This window comes from Myiozetetes cayanensis, unplaced genomic scaffold, assembly GCF_022539395.1.
Source record: "Myiozetetes cayanensis isolate MyiCay16 unplaced genomic scaffold, myiCay2020 scf1, whole genome shotgun sequence".
Taxonomy (NCBI): domain Eukaryota; kingdom Metazoa; phylum Chordata; class Aves; order Passeriformes; family Tyrannidae; genus Myiozetetes; species Myiozetetes cayanensis.
The window spans coordinates 97,706,733-97,725,815 of record NW_026086604.1 but is presented as its reverse complement, the minus strand read 5'-3'; the positions used below and the strand labels follow the sequence as shown (position 1 = coordinate 97,725,815).

The 19,083-nt window shown below is 36.2% G+C and overlaps 1 protein-coding gene across 3 annotated transcripts in view; it reads right to left on the bottom strand.

The window, feature by feature from the left end:
• The window catches only part of SUGCT (succinyl-CoA:glutarate-CoA transferase), a 316,929-nt gene that overhangs the window by 189,348 nt on the left and 108,498 nt on the right, over nt 1-19,083 (bottom strand). For all 3 annotated transcript variants that reach the window (XM_050330259.1, XM_050330267.1, XM_050330276.1), the window contains 2 exons: nt 9,935-10,006; nt 6,296-6,393 (listed from right to left, as the gene is read on the bottom strand). In XM_050330259.1, coding sequence (XP_050186216.1) covers nt 6,296-6,393; nt 9,935-10,006 — 170 coding nt within the window. The remainder of the gene's footprint in view (nt 1-6,295; nt 6,394-9,934; nt 10,007-19,083) is intronic.

The following is a 19,083-nucleotide window of genomic DNA, read 5'->3' as shown; positions in this document are numbered from 1 at the left end:
AGTCATAGAAAATAATTATTCAGAAAATTCAAAGAATGGATCACTATCCCTTAGTGTACAGTGAAAATAGAATTAGAGTTTTCAAAATGAATACTACAGTCTTTATTCAGTAGTGGGTAAATATATCTGTCAGTGTCTAATCTCCTCTTAGTTACTGATGAAACACTTGGCAAAGCACAACAGAAAAAATATTAAAATATTTGAAATCAGCATGATTGTACTGGCATATTTTGCTGGCGGATATTTCAACTACTTTAAAACATGTCATATATAGTAGATTATAAGTGGTAGCCACATATAATATTGTCGAGATATTTGTATGTACCGCAAATCCACCATGAAACTTCTTTTATATTTCTCCATATTATAAATATTGTTACCACTTTAACAGAACTATTAATAAAACTAAAACTAATAATAAACCTTCACCTTCATGTACTAAATTTGTGCTAGAGATGAATGGATATTCACGTTCCTTTTTCAAGTTTTGTATGCTATTTTAAAACCGTATATGATGCTTAAGGAATAGCATATGAGAAAGAGGGAAACACATTCATCTTGTAAAATGTCTTTCTTATGGCTTCTGAATAGTTAATCCAACATGTTACAGAAATATTTCTTTTTGTATTCAGATAATGTTAAACTATGCACATTAGAAAAATACTATTTTTTCCAAGCCTTCCTTCATTTTACTCAGGTATGCAAAAGGACTGTAACTTCTATAGTTACTATAAAAGAAGTGCAAATGAACTGAAAATCAGCAAGTAAACACACATCATTAAAAACATATTGAGAATAATGGAAAGCTGCATTGATTTTGTTGCTGTTCTTTGAACTCCTCAATTGGATTAAAGAACTAACAAGGGTGAGATCAAAAAGTTCATTTAAAATCAATTAAAAGACCTCCCTTGATTTCAGCAGCCTCATAGCTAGCAATGTATGTCATCAGAAGAAAGATAGCAATTTCCTTTTCAGGAACGATCTTGAACTTTACCCATGTATGAAAATGCTTAGAGGTCTATTAAATGGTGAGAAAAGAACACAGAAAATACATGTTAGCTTACCGAGCCCAAAAATCAGATGCTTAGGACATTTTAGATCTCTCTCAGCTCTGTACACAGAAGTCAACATAAAGACAATAACAAATTTACAACAAAGCATTTTAAAGTAAATTGTGGTAGTTTGGTAGCTGATGCCCAACACAGCTCAACCATCTCTGAACTGATGGTGAGGTAGATGACTGGGGAAAGTAAACCTTACCAGCTGTGCCCCATTGAAGTCAATTATCTTTCAAACTTCAGATACCTGTCTTGCTCAAGCTGTAAACAACCAGACGTTCATTCCTGTAATGTTATCAACAGTGACTTCAGTCTGCAAGGCTCTTAGTTTACAAAAGGAAATGGTGGGGGGATAGGGAAGGAGATTTACAGAGACTGGGTGTGTCTCAACAAGTGTGAATTTAACAATGCTTCTCATCAGGCAAATTAAACATTTTACAATACACTTTCCCCCTTAGGTGCCCTCCTCTTCTGTTACTGGTGGAAACAATTTAGCAACAACCTCATTAACTGAGGATCAGGTTCCTCTGTGCTTCCTTCCTGATCATTCCTTTTCCTCTCACACTTATATACGCAACATGCAGCTGTGGTGCACAGTCAAGAATAAATGTAAGTGCTTTAAAATGTAAGTGCTAGGAATAGAAGTTCCACTCTGAATCACTTCCAGCCCTAACACTTCTAAGTCTACAATAATTTAGTTAGAGCTGCATGGGCACTAATCATGCTAAATTTATGTGTTCTTCTTTATGTGAACTGCTTCACTTTAAAGGCTGAGGGCATGTCTGCTATTCCCCTTCTCCCTACACACACACAACCCTGCACACTCTGTTCCAATTACAGGTTAATTTCCCAAAGTACCTTGGAGTACACATTTAGCTGCCCTGGCTTAAAATGTGTCTACATTACTGAGGTGCAGGGTAGGATTAATGTTCAAATTCTGAAGTAATTTGAAGAAGGTCAACAGATTAAGCCCCCTTTCTCAAAGCAGCTTCTCTCAAAACTGGCATTATGCTAGCTTTTTGCACAGATGCATCTCAAATTTCATGTGTACACTACATATGCATGTCTTGACATATGTATGCATATATAAACACATAAAAAATAAGCTGCATTGTGCCTGGTACTATTCTGTTCTAGTGGAAGTGAGGTAGAGGGGGAACAGAGCAACAATTAAAACTAGATTCTCTTGAATAGATGTACATCTAACTCACAAACCAGAGGTTTCCACTGGAAACGTAAAAAACAGAGTGCTCTGTAGTCTGTCAGTTCTCACATGAGCTGTGAGTCTCAGGGGTCTCTCTGGTAGCCATTGAACCTGACCTCCACCCAGGTAGGGTCATTTTAAATTGACTCTTGGCACATATACAAGAAAGGAAGGTAGAGGTAATTTGCTTTTGTCAGAGTTCTGCTTTGTTGTCATTTGGGGAAAACGGAACCTAAATAAAGAGGAAGATACAGAAGGCACTGAAACTTCCTTTTTTTTTTTTTTTTTTTAAAGCAAACAGTAGGTGTGCAAATGTCAGCAGCAGGAGGAGAAAGAGCAAATAAGACACTTGAGTGGGGAGGGGAGCCTCTAGGAAGTGGAGGAAGATGATGGGAACAGGGAAAAAACCAGCATAGCAGGAAGAGGACCAGAGATGGGAAAGGGTCAACATCACCAGTAGCAAAACAAGTACAAAACACTCCATAGGTCTATTTCTTCTCTCCTGTGAATATTCTATGAACCAGTGGTCTTGCAGCATTTTACTCAATTCCCCATAGAATATGGGAAACATTTGAACATCTGAATGGAGAAACACTCCACCTCTCAAGATGTCTTTGACTGTTTTCTACAACTCCCTCCTCTTGCTCCAATGTGAGAGCGGGCTCTCTTAGAAGCAGCACACCACTGCACAGTGGTTTACCTTACACTTTTATTGTGATCTGACAATCTCTGCATATATGTGAATTTATCCTTCCCTACCTGCTCCCCCACTCTCTCTTTCATGTGTACCCTGCAAAGGGATTTGAGATGTATACACAGAGCAAGCTGAATCGAAGAGGTAAGGACAGGTGTGCTTCACTCTTCATTTCTGTCAAGAAGAGAGGGGATGAGAAAATTCTGCCTGAAATGAATGGAGCAATTCACCTCTCTCAGAGCTCTTGTTTTAAGCTACATATATGTCTCAAGCCATATTCATCTCCATCTTGTATTCTCACTCAGTTCAGGACATCTGACTGTGATGAATAGGTCATCTTACACCTTTCTGAAAAGCCTTTGTTTAAAGGTCAATTTCTTCAAAGTGCTGTACAATCCCCATGGTTATCTAACTGCCTTAAAATCCGGCATGGTCATCGAGGTGGTGAGTAGAATTATTGATCTAAATTAGAGGTCACTTGAGTCAAGAATTCCCAAGATATAGCCTTTTTTTTTTTTTTTTTTAAGAAAAAAAAAAGCATTCCTTAACATTGACCAATTGTACTAATGTTTCCTTTGTGCACACATCTAGAATAATACTGTGACCAAAGAACCTCAGTTTTACCCTAGCAAATGAAAGCCATCAATTATCTCCTTTTTATTCAGAGTTTAGATGCTTTCAAAAATTTCAACTCCACACATGCAGAGAATTAAACGCTTGAGACTTCGGGGGAATTACTGACCCTTTGAATAGGTCTGAACATCTCCCTCCATTCCTATATAAAGCCTGGGAAATCCTTTTTCTTAAGAATCCTTCTTTCTGCACTTACTAAGTGTTCAGAAGTTAGAAATTAATTGCAGGTAGTTTGTTTTGAAAATTAAGAAAAAACAGAAAAGAAATGGTAAATCATAATTCTGGAAATAGTTCAAAAGGGTAAGAGGAAGGGAAGAGGCTAGATGGGTGAATCAAAACCTTCTCTAGGCTCTAATGGTAAGATTATAACAGCACCAATAGCTTGTGAATAAAAGTATGCATATATCTACTGTGTAACAGCAGTGCTACATGCAAGCAACTGCAGAGTACTAAGTATCTGCCATATGAATGGTGCTTAAAATACCAAGACTTGGTGAAACAGGAAGGATGCATCAACTGAAAATGGCAGCAGAAGAGTTTAGGGACAAAAGAGAGTGAATGGGAGGTTCTGCAGATGTTTCTTTCCAAGTAATGCACCTTAGGTTTGTATTTTCCATGTGCTGGAAGCTGTAATACTATCAAGCAATCAATGATTAAACTAATTTTCAGTGAAATTCTGTCATTACTATTTTGTCATTTCCCTTCATTTCTCAGGGGCTGACATTTTTCAGCACTGAGAAACTATTCATTTAATTCTCTAACTTCAAAACCAAACCACATATAATTTTACAAAAAACTGTGCATTAGTGAATAAAAGCAAAGTTACTGTGGAATGTGTATGGAAACATATTCAGCTTCCATTAGAATGCCAAAAGCGTTTGTTATAGCCAGTGTTTTAAAACTGAATGCCAAATGAACTTATAATAATATGACATAACAGAACAGTTTGAAAATGTCTACTCCAAAAGTGTGCATACGTTCACACACTTGCACATAATATGCAGAAATTTAGCCTAAATGATACTAATAAGACAGGACACAAACTCTGACAAAAAACCAAACAAAACCAAAACCAAACCAAAACAAACAAACAGCAGTAATTGAAAGAGGTAATCTTAGATAGTTATCTAATAGCTTAAAAAAAAAAAAAAAAAAGAATTCTAGTAATTCATTCAAAGAACAGCTGTTTCTTGAGCTTTATCTTCTTATCCAGATATTGCCCATAGGAAAAAAAGCAACCCTACATTCAACATTAACCAGAAGCAACAAGCTACTAAGTAACTGATGTATGGGTGGCAAAACAGCGCACTCTCAAGGTACCAGATTACATCAGACAAATGCCCATACTAAATGAACTCCAACTAATAAGTCAACATGAACCAGCTTCGAAACTAAGATTATGTGTCAAGAATGTAAGAGCTGAAATGTAGGTCAAACGATAAATTATGGCCTTTCAGGGGGCTCAAAACTTCTAGCAAGAGAGGATTCATCTGTGCTATCACAATCCATTTCTTATAGCAATAGAAGTAAAAGAAGAGTTTCAGAAGTTAGTCAAGAACAGTTGTACCATAATTACTTGAAAATCGAAAGTCACCTGGTACTTCAGTTTTTCATCAGGGCAGGACATCTGAAAATGGACAGGTAAAACAGAGGCAAAAGTACAGGTGCAACAGGGAGAGGTAAAATAACTCTCTCTACAGTCTTTAATGAAAGATGATTCTGGCTCTCAATATCAGAAAAATGTGTGGGGTTTAGGGGGGAGGTATGGATGTGCTATTGAAACTCTTTTTCTTGGATGGAATTAAAAGGGGAGACACCTGATTTAATGTTCTGAAACCCTCCCCTTCTCCCTCACCAAAAAGAAATTGCCTGAATGATAACTGTTATGAATTTCTTGACAAAGACTCATATGAGTCAAGTGTCAAAATGATAGTGTGACAGTAGATATATTGCCTCTACTACTCATCCCCCAAAATATGAACTACTGCTGAGGCCTTCCTTGGGAAGGTTTATACAGATTAGTTTTTAATTCTGTTACCTAAATTTATCATCCTCTCCATTAGGCAGAAGAGCACCCCACAGAAAAAAGGGCTTCTCAGACAGAATGAGGAAGATAAGTAAGCTGTTTTAATCTCTCAAATAAAGGGTTCCCAAGCTTCATCTTAAATAAAATTTTATTTAAGTATTTAGTAGGATGATTCCCAAATAGAAAACTAAACACATATCCTTTTGATTTCAAAAGGAGTGACCCAGGGAGAATCTGGGGCACAGAGTACCACAATACAGAACCAGCAGTAAGGGAACAGCAGCAAGTGGAACTCCCTTGGATACAGAAACACTCAGTGAAAACTTTAAATCCCAGTCACAGCAAAAGCAAATAGAGCTTCAGCATTTTTTTTCCAAGAGCTACATTCATCTAGGAAGCATAAAGCACTAGTTGTTTCACTAAAATTCAATTTATGTTAAAAAGAAGTTGAAATGGTTTCTGAAAACTTAAATCTGTGGTCTGGTTTCTTGTTAGTCCACACTATAGTCTGTGTGCAAAAGGCAGTACATTGAACATCAGTAAGCTCTCTCAATATTTATTTTAAAAACTAAGGTATCTCAAAAGAGTAAAACAGAATTTTCACATGATGGGAGTCATGTTATACAAGACTATTTGCATTAACAGATTAAATGTATTTTCTTCCCCTTTAATTAACTTACCGGGTTGATAATATGTCAGTAAGTTCTCTTCTGTTCTGGACTCTGAGTGTATTAGTTTGGTATCTAGAATCTTTACTAATTTCAGGCAAATTCAAGACCTAAGTAAAAATAAAGACAAGTAAGAAATGTGCATGGTAGGAGATATTTACATAGCTAACAAACTACTGATTTTAAAAAATTCACCAATTTACAATAACAGATACTTCTCATTAATCTTTTAATACAGATAAAGAAATTAAAAATTAAATCAATTTTTTAATGCCTCCTGGTTAACATTACATAAGAAGTAAAGAAAAGAATAATAAATAAATTAAATTAAATTTCTAGATTAAAAAATAAATTAAACTGAAGATCCAAGTCTTAGCTGATAGCTTTCATGATTAGCTAGGAGAAATTCTTATTGTAGAACACTAAAAATTGCTAAGTTACTACCATGAGGTTGGAGAGATCTGTGGGATTATCCTGCACTAATTTATATGTCACAGAACAAGAAGTATGTCTGTACTTCATACACTAGACTGAGAAAAGCTATTACTAAGAATATTTCTTTTCACTTCAGTAATCTTCATCAAAAAGACAAAAGTCTTTTTCTACAGAAACATCTTTTTTATTATTATTATTTTTTCCAAAAGAATTAATAAAGAAAAGTAGTGGTATAACCTCTAAGAAAGGAGAAATATATCTTCTATATTTAACTGCCACCTGTCACATTAGAAATTTAAACAACATGCAAAGACAATGTGAATTATTCTACAAAGGGAATAAAATGTGCAGAATGACTCTTAGAATTTTGTAGACAAAGTAGCTGTGCGGACAATCAACAAAATTTACCCATTTATGCCACAATGTCTGTCTAGAGAACATAAATAAACAGAATTAATTGTGCTTTCTAAATTTAATAATAAATACCTCAATAACACCAGCTACAGAGAAAGGCAGCATAGAATCTTATAAAGGAAGAGATTTTCACATTTCTTCATGTGTTTTTACTCACTAGCACACACTTCAGATCAGTATTTCTTATGATGATTCTTATAATCATTCTAAACATGCCACATTTTTTTACAGGGCCATGTCTAAGGTGGCTTAAAAAAAATATAGTGGCTAAAACTAGAAGTCCCTACAGCCCATCATCCTATCTCTGCCTGTGCCTGAGTGCTGATGCTTAGGAAGGGCTTAAGAACAGGGCCAGTACATACAACACTTCCTTAATCTTCATCCAAACTCCAGGCCCCTTTAGATTAGGACATTTCTGAGTTGGAACTGTTTTCTATATATTTAGTAATTATCAATGGATTTTGGTTTTATTAACATGTCAGTCAGTTGTTCCTTGAATCCATAGGATTACATACTACCACAGAAGTATACACAAATTGGTGTCAGTCTCTCTGACATTTGTCTCAAACATAACATTCTACTAATTTCTCTGACACTGGTTTAGACCAGGGCCACTATCATTTAATGATGCCTAACTTTGCTGGAGTGAACAAGCATGCAGCTTCCCTTACAAGTGAGTAGCTGTTGATGACACAAAACCATCAGCAAAACAGATATTCTTTCAACAGATATTTAGAGATATTCAAAACAGATAGTCACCTTTGGCATAGTTGTCACACAGAGTGACAAAACTAAGCATGGAAACCAAGGTATCCATAAGTTATGCTATAACAATGATGATGTTACATAACTTCACTGCAAATTTTTATCTGCAGTGTAACATAAAGCATCAATCTAGTATCTTCCATCAATACTTAATTCACAGCATGTTTTCTCTTTTTTCTGTGTTTATACAATCTAGTTTATGAAAATCATAACATATTATAATTTAGCTTTAGAAAATAGGTAAATTTTCCTATCTGGAGTTTTATCAGTAATATTGGTATCCCTTAAAATGATCTCCTTTTCTTAATACTGCTATTTTGGAGTTACAAATCACTGCTTTAGAAAAAAAAAATCATGCAAGGTTGTTCAAAGTAAATTATAGTGAATACTTATTTATGAGATCTTAAAAAACCAAGCAATTAATCAGAAAACTATGGTTCCATTTGATGAGTTATATGAAAAAATGATCATATGGAGTTGCTCACTCTACTGTTTTAATTAATGTTACTGACTTCAGTTTTAACTTAATGTCCATCTGTTGTAAAGCTGCATGTCTATATATGTTCTCAATTTTTGGTGACTAACAAATGTACACTTGAAAAGTTATTCATTAACGTACCATTCATCTTTCTCCATCATGTTTCCAATGTTATTTCTTTATTTCACTGTGACCATTTGGAATGAAACCAGTGTTCCCTGTTTGAGGATTCGTTCAAGCTTTAAGATGCACACTCAGAGCTTATGCTCTCTGTGTTTTGTCCCATTAGCAAACCTGTTTGTACTCTCCTTTGCTGTACACAAAACCTCAGGCTTCTGAAGACTCTTGCTCAGTATTGCCTATTTAGACTGAAGCAGCCACAGGTCAGGATGTGATATTGTAACACTTGACCACAATGAAATGCACTCCAGCGAGCAGGGTTACAAAGTTTTTCTGCAACTATCCAAGTCTCCCAGAAAAGCTAGTTAGTTGTCATTGATTTTGAATATATCACAGTGAATTATTCCAGATTTTTCTTTCAGCTTGCCTGAAAAGATGCAGTTGAAGCAGAATGTTTGCAGTTGTTTACAGCTTGAGCCAGCTGTTACATCTCTAGAGTATGTGTCTTCAGGGCAACAGCTTCCATACAGCCTGTATTTTTAGCACCAACTCATCTCAAAAAGATTCTCTAATAGCAATTCCAATGTTTGAATTAGTGGTCTCTGTATTCACTAAAATTCAATAGGGTGTTGCAGGCCTTCCCATGATAAAGTTCTTTTCCTTTATTGGCTCTCCCTCTTCAAAGTGTTTTAAGTTAAAAATCACCTTTGATTTAGCACAGAGCATACCTCTAATGGGTATTCTGTAATTTTTAAAAATGCTATCTAATGCTACATTCAAAACTTCTCTTTTCCCAGCTTACTGGGGTCTTTTGTTTGGAATGTTGTTACATTTTATTTAGAACATTTTTTTTTATTATTTGAAGATTCATTCTTGAATATCATATCTCTGCACCGCTCCAGAGTCAGTCCACAGTCCTGTAACATTTCTTTTCTAAGAATTCCACAAGTTTCTCTGCAAGCACAGACCAGCTCATACCAGTGTTCGAAAGGACTGCACACTTGGCTACTGACAAAAGTCACACAAGAACAATCAACCCCCTAGCTTTGCTTTCTTAATACCTGTGCCTACCACGTATTTTATGGAGAAACAGTGTCACATTTCTTCCTGAAAAGGGCACTAGTGTGAATCATGACAAAGTGAAGGTTGTTAGGTTGTTCATTTTTTTTAGCTACTTAGATGTGCAGACTTCAAAACGGGCACAGTACCCACAAGGTTGGAAACAGGGGTGTTATGAATTCAGAGGCAAAACATAGAACCCATAACAGACCCCTAAATGATCAGCCAGAACTGTAAGGTTAGAATTTATACTCACCACTTTAATTCCAAAAACAAACAAACAAAAAAAACCAAAAACAACCAGGAGAATAAAGAAGCAATCAGCATCTTTATTTTCCTAGTCAGAATGGAAACTATTGCACATTACTTGCCTAACACACCTTGCACACAGTGACAAACTGATGATCATTTCCAGCTCCCACCACGATGTAGCCATCCTTGGTCTTAAAAGCCTGGAAGAACAAAGGTGATAAGCTGTAACTAAACTACAAAATATTAGCACATCTTTGAAGTGAAACTTTGTAAATAATGTTCAAATTACTTCCCTAAACATTTCCATTCAGACCCACTCTCTAGTTCTATAAAAGTGGCTCAAAGGCATCCACAAAGATGGATGCAGCCCTTCTGATTTTTTTCCTAGAGTTGAGAAGTTATCTTGATTAACAGTTTATTTGCTGAAAATGTGCCATGAGGCACCCTGAAACTTTGCAAATGTGTCCCACACTCACAGGCACTAAAAAGGATTACTACGATAATGTTTCATTCAAGGAGGTACAGTGAAGTGTCCCAGACCCTGACCAAAAGCGGCAAAAAGTAATCACCAAATAGTAACTACAGATTACAACTCCCATGAGAATGAAAGGGATAGACTGCATCTTTCCAGCTCTCTGGCTGGAGAATAATCTATCTACTTGGTCAGTGGTCTCAAGATTGAGTTCCTGGAGGAAATGTGACTTCTTTTCCAGCTTTGAGGATTTATTTTTACTTTTGACTTCATTACAACAGCCTTACTGGTGAGGTAAGGACATTGGGTAGGACATAACAGCTTTTATTTCAGTCTAAACATCTTAGTTAGATTTTCAAGGGAAAAAATAAAATCAGTAATTAGCAACATCCTCAATTTTTACAATTATGTCAGGTCATCTTCTAACAACAGATTTCTCTTTTCTCCATACCTCTCCCTTATACAATGGTATATAACTGCAGTTTCAGTCATGCATGTTACTAGCACAATTTTTGCAAACATTTGGGAAAATTTTTTCACAATTAATTTAGCTTCAATGTAAGAGGCCAGCATGGGCTGATGCACTAATGGTGATCAGGCCTTGCAATACTTTCTTGCAGAGTGCAAAACTCAGCTTCTATTCTAGAAATCTTTCCTTTTTTTTTTTTTTTTTTAAATGAGCTATCATGTCCTGATTTAATGGCATGAATTCTTACGATAAAGTTTGGTCAAATAGCACACAAATATAAGTCCTGGTGTGGGAACACTTTAATAATTAAAAGTCCCCTCATGCCACTGGGGCTTATTCTTCTTCACAGAGAGAATATGCTATTTCAGCTTCAATCCTTCATACAGATACAAATACTTTCACTAAGACTCTTACCATCTGGTATAGTCAAAGTTTTAAAATTACGTGGACAATTATGCCCACTGAAATGCAAGTAACTGTTCATAATAGTTAGAATATCACTTGTTTTCTCTTGCTATGTCTCATTTCATGGGAAATAGTATTGGTCAGTGATGAATCTTAGCAATTTATTTTTCACACATTTAATTAAGTACTTCAGTCTAAGATTCTTAGCAAGCAAAGATGAAATTAAGCAAACACTTAGTTCCAAGCATGCAAAAAAAAGTACCACAGATTTAGCAACAATATAGTAAAAGTTTAGAAACATGCATAATATAAAGGTCCTGAATACTCACACTGAGGAAAGCAGTAAGCACAGAAAAAAAATGGGGAAAAGAATACAAAAAATAAAGTTGTGTGTGAATACATAAACTTTTCTTAGATAAATCTGTTCATAAAGACTTCTTTCTAAAACAATCATGAGAGACCCTGGTCCAAGAATATGTAAGATACTCCCCCCAGTAAATGGCTTTTGGTAGTTAGAGTTATGAATTGAAACTGTCAGTACAAACTTATTACCTTTAGTTATAGGCAATATCTGTTTTCTGAACACCCTGCCCAAATCCTGACCTGTCTTAGCTGATGCTCTGAATTCTAAAATCAGCCACATGAACATCACACAAATTATGGGGTAAACACTATCTGTATCAGTGTGCACATACAACACAATATAGTTCTTATTGGTGTGACCACCTGCTATGTCCAGTAAACACAAATTAGAATTCTTTTGTACATTCTTTTAAACTTCTAGTCTGGATGCCTGTTACAGATTGCAAAGCCTACAATGCATGTCATATGTACAGATCCCCTTCCTCACCAGTCCAAAATATATTTATATTGGTCGTATGGGCAAATCTTAGAGAGTTTATTATTTATCAGCAACTTCTTTTGAGACTCACATCTCTGTAAGAAGGCTGCATACCCACTCTGAAACATGCATCTGTACCCACCGGCTGCCCATGCAGCAGCGGAAGTACTCTAAATTTTAGGTCCCGGTTATTAGCATGTGTGCTTCAGTTGCTTTGTGGAATGTGTGGGAAAACTGATAATTCTTAATTGCACTGTATGTCTAAAAAGCTAAAACAACAATCATGTCATCCTTACACAACAAAAACGGTATCATAATAAATGCAGCAGTGTTTTTTTCCATGAAGCTTAACTCAAATGTCTTCAGCTGCTATTTTAAGCTTCCCATTACAAAACAGCTGACTATTTGCCAGTCATTGTTGCTGATAAAGCAAAAACTTCCAAATGTTACTAGCACAATATTGATGCCAACATTTAAGAGTGACAATGGTTTTATTCATCACTCATAAATGTACGCACACTACAGGTTACCACAGGTTACAGTCTGGTCACAGAAAGCTTCACAATCTTATTGTACAGACGACAGTAAGGGCAAAGTGCAGACAGATTTTAATGAGATTTTGTTTTGATAAACTGCTGTCCATCACATCGAATCATTTCACATGAGTGCAACAAAAAGGCACTACACACACAAGGCAAAAGTCTTTTTTCCCTTCCTTTTTTTCTGAAGAATGAGGCCTTCTGATAAAATTCTTGAAAGTACAAGCATGAGTTAACCTGCTACTCCCGTGTCGTGTCCTGAGCAATAGCATATCATTCAAAGAAAACAAGCAACAAATACCAAGGAAAAAATTATTCCACATCTTATTCATGAAAGAGGCAGAGACAGATTGTGAGCATCCGAAGATGTAGCTTTTCAGTATGATGCAAAAAACTTGAGGGTTTCTAAGAAGATAATATGTAAATTCACAGTGAAAAGTATCTAGTATATGACATCAACACATGCCTGTTCAAAGACAGAAATCAAGGTCCAGTGGGCATGCCTCCACACCTCACAGTGTCTAATGGATGTTACAGGACCTCATTAAGATCCAGCAATTTTCCATATTTGATCCTAGAACACTGTGTATACCTGAGATACTTTGTGTACTGAAATATTTTCATGTACCTAAACATATAGCACATAAACTCCATCCACCTCCAGAAATATTCTAAGTTGTATACAAGTATTCACCAAATATGCTATATAGATTACACAATAAAGACGCAGGCCAAGCTTAGCCATAAATTATTATCAGAACAAAGACTTGCTAAGATGAGGCCAAAACAGCCTTTTTTTGCACTGCTTTAAGTCAATAGCCTTTCAAAATTTGCCAACTTTGAAGGCAATCACGAAAGACCATTAATCATTGTATTTATTGCCTGCTTTATGAATTTTAAAACTATATATGCCATGGTAATAATCAATCACTGTATATGTTTCAATTTGAATGTTGATTCCACAAACAAAATTCCACAAACCTATAATTGGATCCAGTGGTTATTCATCCTCAGTGGTGCTGAGAAAGGGGAAGGATCACCTCTCTCAACCTGCTGGCAATTTCCCCCTAATAGAGACCAGAACCATCTCTTTGTTGCAGGAACACATTGCTGGTTCATGTTCCATTTTTTGTTCACCGGGACCTCCAGGTCCTTTTCTGCAAAGCTGGTTTCCAGCAGGTCTGCCCCAGCCTGTACTGATGATTCCCCACCACGTGCAGGACTTTGTATTTCCCTTTGCTGAATTTCATTAGGTTCTTGATAGGCCAACTCTCCAGCCTGTCAGTCCCGTGAAGGGCAGCACAACCACCAAGTGTATCAACCACTCTTCTCAATTTTGTACATTCCACAATTTGCTGAGGGTACACTCTGGCTACTACCTAGATCACTAATGACCATGTTAAACATTACTGGCCCACTGTACTACCTGGGAATGCAACTAATGATTCACTCCCAGCTGGACTTCATGCCACTGATCACAACCCTTTGAACACAACAGGCCAGCCAGTTTTCATTGCATCTCAAAAATCTAAATCAGCACTGTTGAGAGAAGGCACTTCATGGTCTAATCTCAAAAGCTGTCGACAGATCCCATCCAGCACACACTGAAATATAGCCTCTAGCCATCACAATTGCTAGCCAGCTTCCCAATGCCACCAGGATTATCAAGGTTAAATGCAAAGGATAAAAGTGCCACATGGGCAGAAACTAGATGTCACTTTTTCAGAGACTTCCTAGGGAGAAGATTTTGGAAGCCAAACAATGCTTGGAGAGACCAACAGAACAAAGCATGGGGCTTTTGAAATTGGAGGATTATTCCATATTTAGAAGAGGTTTATAGCTTTAATTATCTGAACAAACTACTGATTATTTTCATTACCAGTTATCATATTGGCCTGTTTACTGATAATGGCAGTCAGTGGTCAAAATATTTGAAAGCTTACAGACCTCCCCTTAGAGGAGGATTTGCACTACATCATATATGGTAAAAGGGATGTAGTACTCATGAGTCTTATCTCATGTTCCTCTGTGAGTAACAGTCAGGACCTGTAGAGATATTTGCAATCCCTTTTCACTGGGAATAGCTGATGTTAGATACCCTCAGATTTCAAGTATCTTGCAAGACAGCACTGCCTTTTGATTCATAAAGTTGAAGAGTAGCATCCCTAAAAGTATCCAACAATGGCTCACGAGGAGAACAGCTGAAGGTTTTCAGATAGTCACTGCATGTTGGTGAGTTCTGAAGCAGGACTTACAGGGTAGTAACTTTTGCATGTCTTCTAACAGCTGCTGGTTTCACAGAGCAACAGGCTGATTGCTTCAACTGGCATCATAAAACAGCTTGCTTAAGATTTTTTGGAAGATCCTATCCTTTTGTAAAGGCTAGATACAGTATTTCTGTAAGCTGCATGTTTGTCAGCACAACAGGAAGCTCTCTCAAATTGCATTAAGGGAGAACACTCTTCTGAACTGCATCCCAAGGCTGGCATAGGAGCAAGCAGCTTCATGTGAAGGTTGAATAAAACTTTGGGACCAGCTGGGGACAGTTCAGAACAAAGACACCTTCTTGAGAAGTCTGTAAACATAACATCAGAAAAAGCCAGACCAGCATTTTCAAACAAAGCTTTGAAATGTATCACCAACATTTCTTTAAAAGAGATTATTTTTCATGTGCCACTCCTTCCTTTCCCCTCCATCTTCTCATTTTCAGAATCAGTAAAACACTATGTGACTGTACGTAGGTCTTTGTTTATGAGCTTGAAGTACTTCCCTAGTATTAATGGGTGTGATCAAAGAGAAGAGCTGGTCTCTTGCAGGCTTGGAACCACAGAATTTTATTGCATAATTTGTCTTCAATTATACTTTGAAGTTTCCAGTGCAAGATTCAATCCAATGCAAAGGTCATTTAAGGACAAGCATTATCTAGTCTTAATGTAGATTAAAGGCTAAAATAAAGAAGGTAATGTATTCAGGATTTGACTGACCTGTACAGGCTCTCTTCTCCTGCAAACCAAATGTATCTATACAGCATAAGTTGATTTTCTTTCTCCAACCAAATCAAACTCTGGTTCCCTAATGAACTAAAGTATAGGAGACCCTTAGTTTTGCTTCAGATCCAGAATCGTTACATTCCTTCCAGATGGGATAAACTTGGCATATATTTTCTCTACCCTTACATACTGGTTTGAATAAAACATCAGCTGCACCACAGAGCCATGGAATAGTCACATTCTTCTTTCTTTCAAGGGATGGCACAATCCTTTCATAACAACTTAATATTTAATTACTGTAACAAATGGGAACAAGACCAAGAAGTTTGGTCAGTGGTAGTTCTGAGCAATACATATAAATCATAAAGACCACACACTTTGAAACTATTTGCCTAGTTTGCACTCTCTTCCAGTGAAAGCAAACAGTAAAATAAAAAAAAAAAAAAAAGAAAAAAGAAGAAAAAAAGAAAAATTAAATTTCATGGACTGGATTAATGTATGATGAATGTTCTCACCAAGCAAATTGAAGAAGGGCATTCCACACAAAGATTTCACTTTTCTTTTCTGATCTTTTCAACCTACCCTCCTTGTCTCTCTCTTACCTGCCATGCTGCAGGACACACTATCGTGCAACTTCACAACTATCAGAATCTATCAGACAGATCAGCGTTATGAATACCTGCAATAATTCTCTTGAAAAAAAAAAAAAAAAGATTAGTTTGACTGGATACCATAAGCTTCTAGGAGAGGTGTTTATGGTAAGAGTGGGAATGATTACTTTGTTCTCTGAGATGAGGCAGAACATCATCACTGCCAAGGGATGCACACAGACTACCAACCAGTGGGACAATTCACTTCTACAGAACATACAACCCAATTAGATAATTTTTCTGACCAGCCTTCAAGTTCCATATATGGATACAACCAGAAAAAAATTACCTTACCTAACTGATCAAGGAGCAAAGCTGATGAACCATTAAAAGTGCTCTGAATGCACCTTACTGAAAGGGACAGGAAAGTTTACAAAAATCACAGCATCAAACAGGGTTATCTACATTAGTGTAGTACTCTCAACATTCCTTCAGGAAACAGAACAGCCTAGATCTGCTCTCCAGATCATGCCATGTTTTTATCCAGTTTTTGCTAATGTAAGAATTATTAAATGCTGGGAACAGATTGCATCCAAGACCTCTCCAATTCCAGCTCACAGCCCTAAGAGAACAAGTTGGAGACAGGGTCTCTCTTTTCATCTGGTCATATAATATTTGCACTGCTCACATCCCAGTTGACTAGATGCCACACACAGATCCGTAATCTCAAATTATCACTTGGGTATATTATTTACCAAAGAGACTTTTAAAATTGTTACTTCATATTCAATAGTGCTATGAATGTTAACTTTCAATTGCATGCTCTTATACTTAAAGACAAGACTTTTCTCCACACTATGTCAACGAACTTATGCTACAAGAAAATGAAACTATTTTCTTCATTTTCTAACACGAATGCGATATACATTTAGCCTCCCTGCCCAAAAAGCCATTTAAAAACTCCTGGAATAACAGTGAACAGCTTTGAAGTGGGAAACTTGTCACTTTCCCAAATTTCTAAAATTTTAAATACCTAAACTACACCTCAATTAAAAATAAATTATCTGGTACTGTAAACTGGCATTTAAACCATTTCTTACTGTTGAAAAATATCAGGCGCAGGATCACATTCTCCATTGCCACATTAGTTTTCCATTAGTTTTTCAACAATGAAATAACACACACACAGACACACATACACAAAATAAACTTTAATCATGGTATCACACTGGAGCCAGTGTAATTAATGTTGTGTCAGCATTTCCATTTAAGCCACTATTTTCGAGAGGTTTATAGCGCAGCCATAAAAACTGAGTTAGGTTGAAATTGAGCAAACAAGGTCTTATACAGCAAGCAACATTTAAGTATATATACAGACAGCAGCCAGTTACTACTTCTATGGGAATTAAAATAGACGCTTACTGATTTTAAAGGGCACTGCAGAACCATTTTTTTAAACAATATTTTTCTCAACATTTATAATAATCTCTCAAAAGCCTGAATACAAGCTATGTTTCCTTATCTTTTTTCCTTCTCACACAATAGTTCACACAATTTCTTCCAATTTTGGGATTGTAAGCATTGTTTTTTTGTTTCACTTTTAAAGTAAAAGAATGCAATTAAAACATTTCTTTTGAAAAACAACACACATGACCACAGTTTGATCCTGATACAGGCCTCCAGGCATTATTGGTGCAGAAATGACAAATATTTCTTACACCTTCCAAAAATCATAAGATGTAGCTGTCTGGAAAATCTGAGTACTCAAATATGAGGTTTTAAGACTGTTATTTAGAATTTAATTCTAAATGAGATCCTATTTCTGTTTTCAGTAGAAATCATCAGAGCAGGATTTGTGTCATTATTTCTGTCCCTTTTCCCTCTCTACTCTTTGACAGTAAGTGATGTAGTGGTACAATTTCAAAAGCTGAGCTTTGTAATACTGACTACCTTTTTCATAACTCATACTGAGCCAATCACTCTGGGATTTCAAGCTGCAGACAGATGATCCAGTGCAAGTAAACTGGAACTCAGACTGGGCAGGCAGTGCTATGAACTTAAAGGTCCTAATAATTTAGTGCCCTGCTAAAAGAAAGGTTCTTCAAGAAACTGAGTGGAATAATTTGTGAGTTTCTTGACAACCGGTCAACAGAGAAGAGCAAGGAATCAAATTAGCACTGATGCTGGTGAAAATCAGCAAAAACACCAAGGAGGGCATAACAATTACAGGGGTGCAAAATTGGCTCCATTTCACAATCTGGCACTTTCATAACTTAAAATAAACAGCATTCATGTTTGAAATCTGCCATTTAGCTGCAGATCACAATGGATAAAGGCAGGAAAGAGAAAGTCCGCTCCATTCTGCTAATGTGCTTTTGCCCTATTTTAGACTTTTTTTCAATTAATATATCTCTCAAAGTATGAGATCTTATATACTACTCAGTAAATACAGTGGAATGAACTGCATTTCAGATACTTCAACCTTGACTCCAGTATCCTTGATCTGTGGTTTCGAGTCAGATTCATTAAGGTTTATTGCATGTAGTCTGTTTTAGTTTAAAACACTAATTTATCTTTAATCAAGGATTTGAAAATTGAACTGGTCAGACAGCTAGGATGTGCATTATTTAAAGTCCTGAATGTATGCCAAAAATTCACTGTCAGGCCATAGACTCATGCTGGTAAGATCTATTAAAAAAAAAAAAAAAAAAAAAAAGTAAAAAAATAATTCTTGGTGAGTGGAACACTTAACTTTGCCTAAAAAAGGACAGAACTTCCTTTCCTCTTAATTTTCCAGTAAAATTCTATTAGGTTTCCTTAAAACTATAAAATTCAGACTTCTGTTTTTCTCTAATATTCTTTTCTTTATCATTGCCCTTTAGTCTGAGAAATATTGAAATTCAATAGCACATTACTGCAATTACAATTGTATCTACCTCAAATTTGGTATTATACCAGTTGTTAGAGTTTG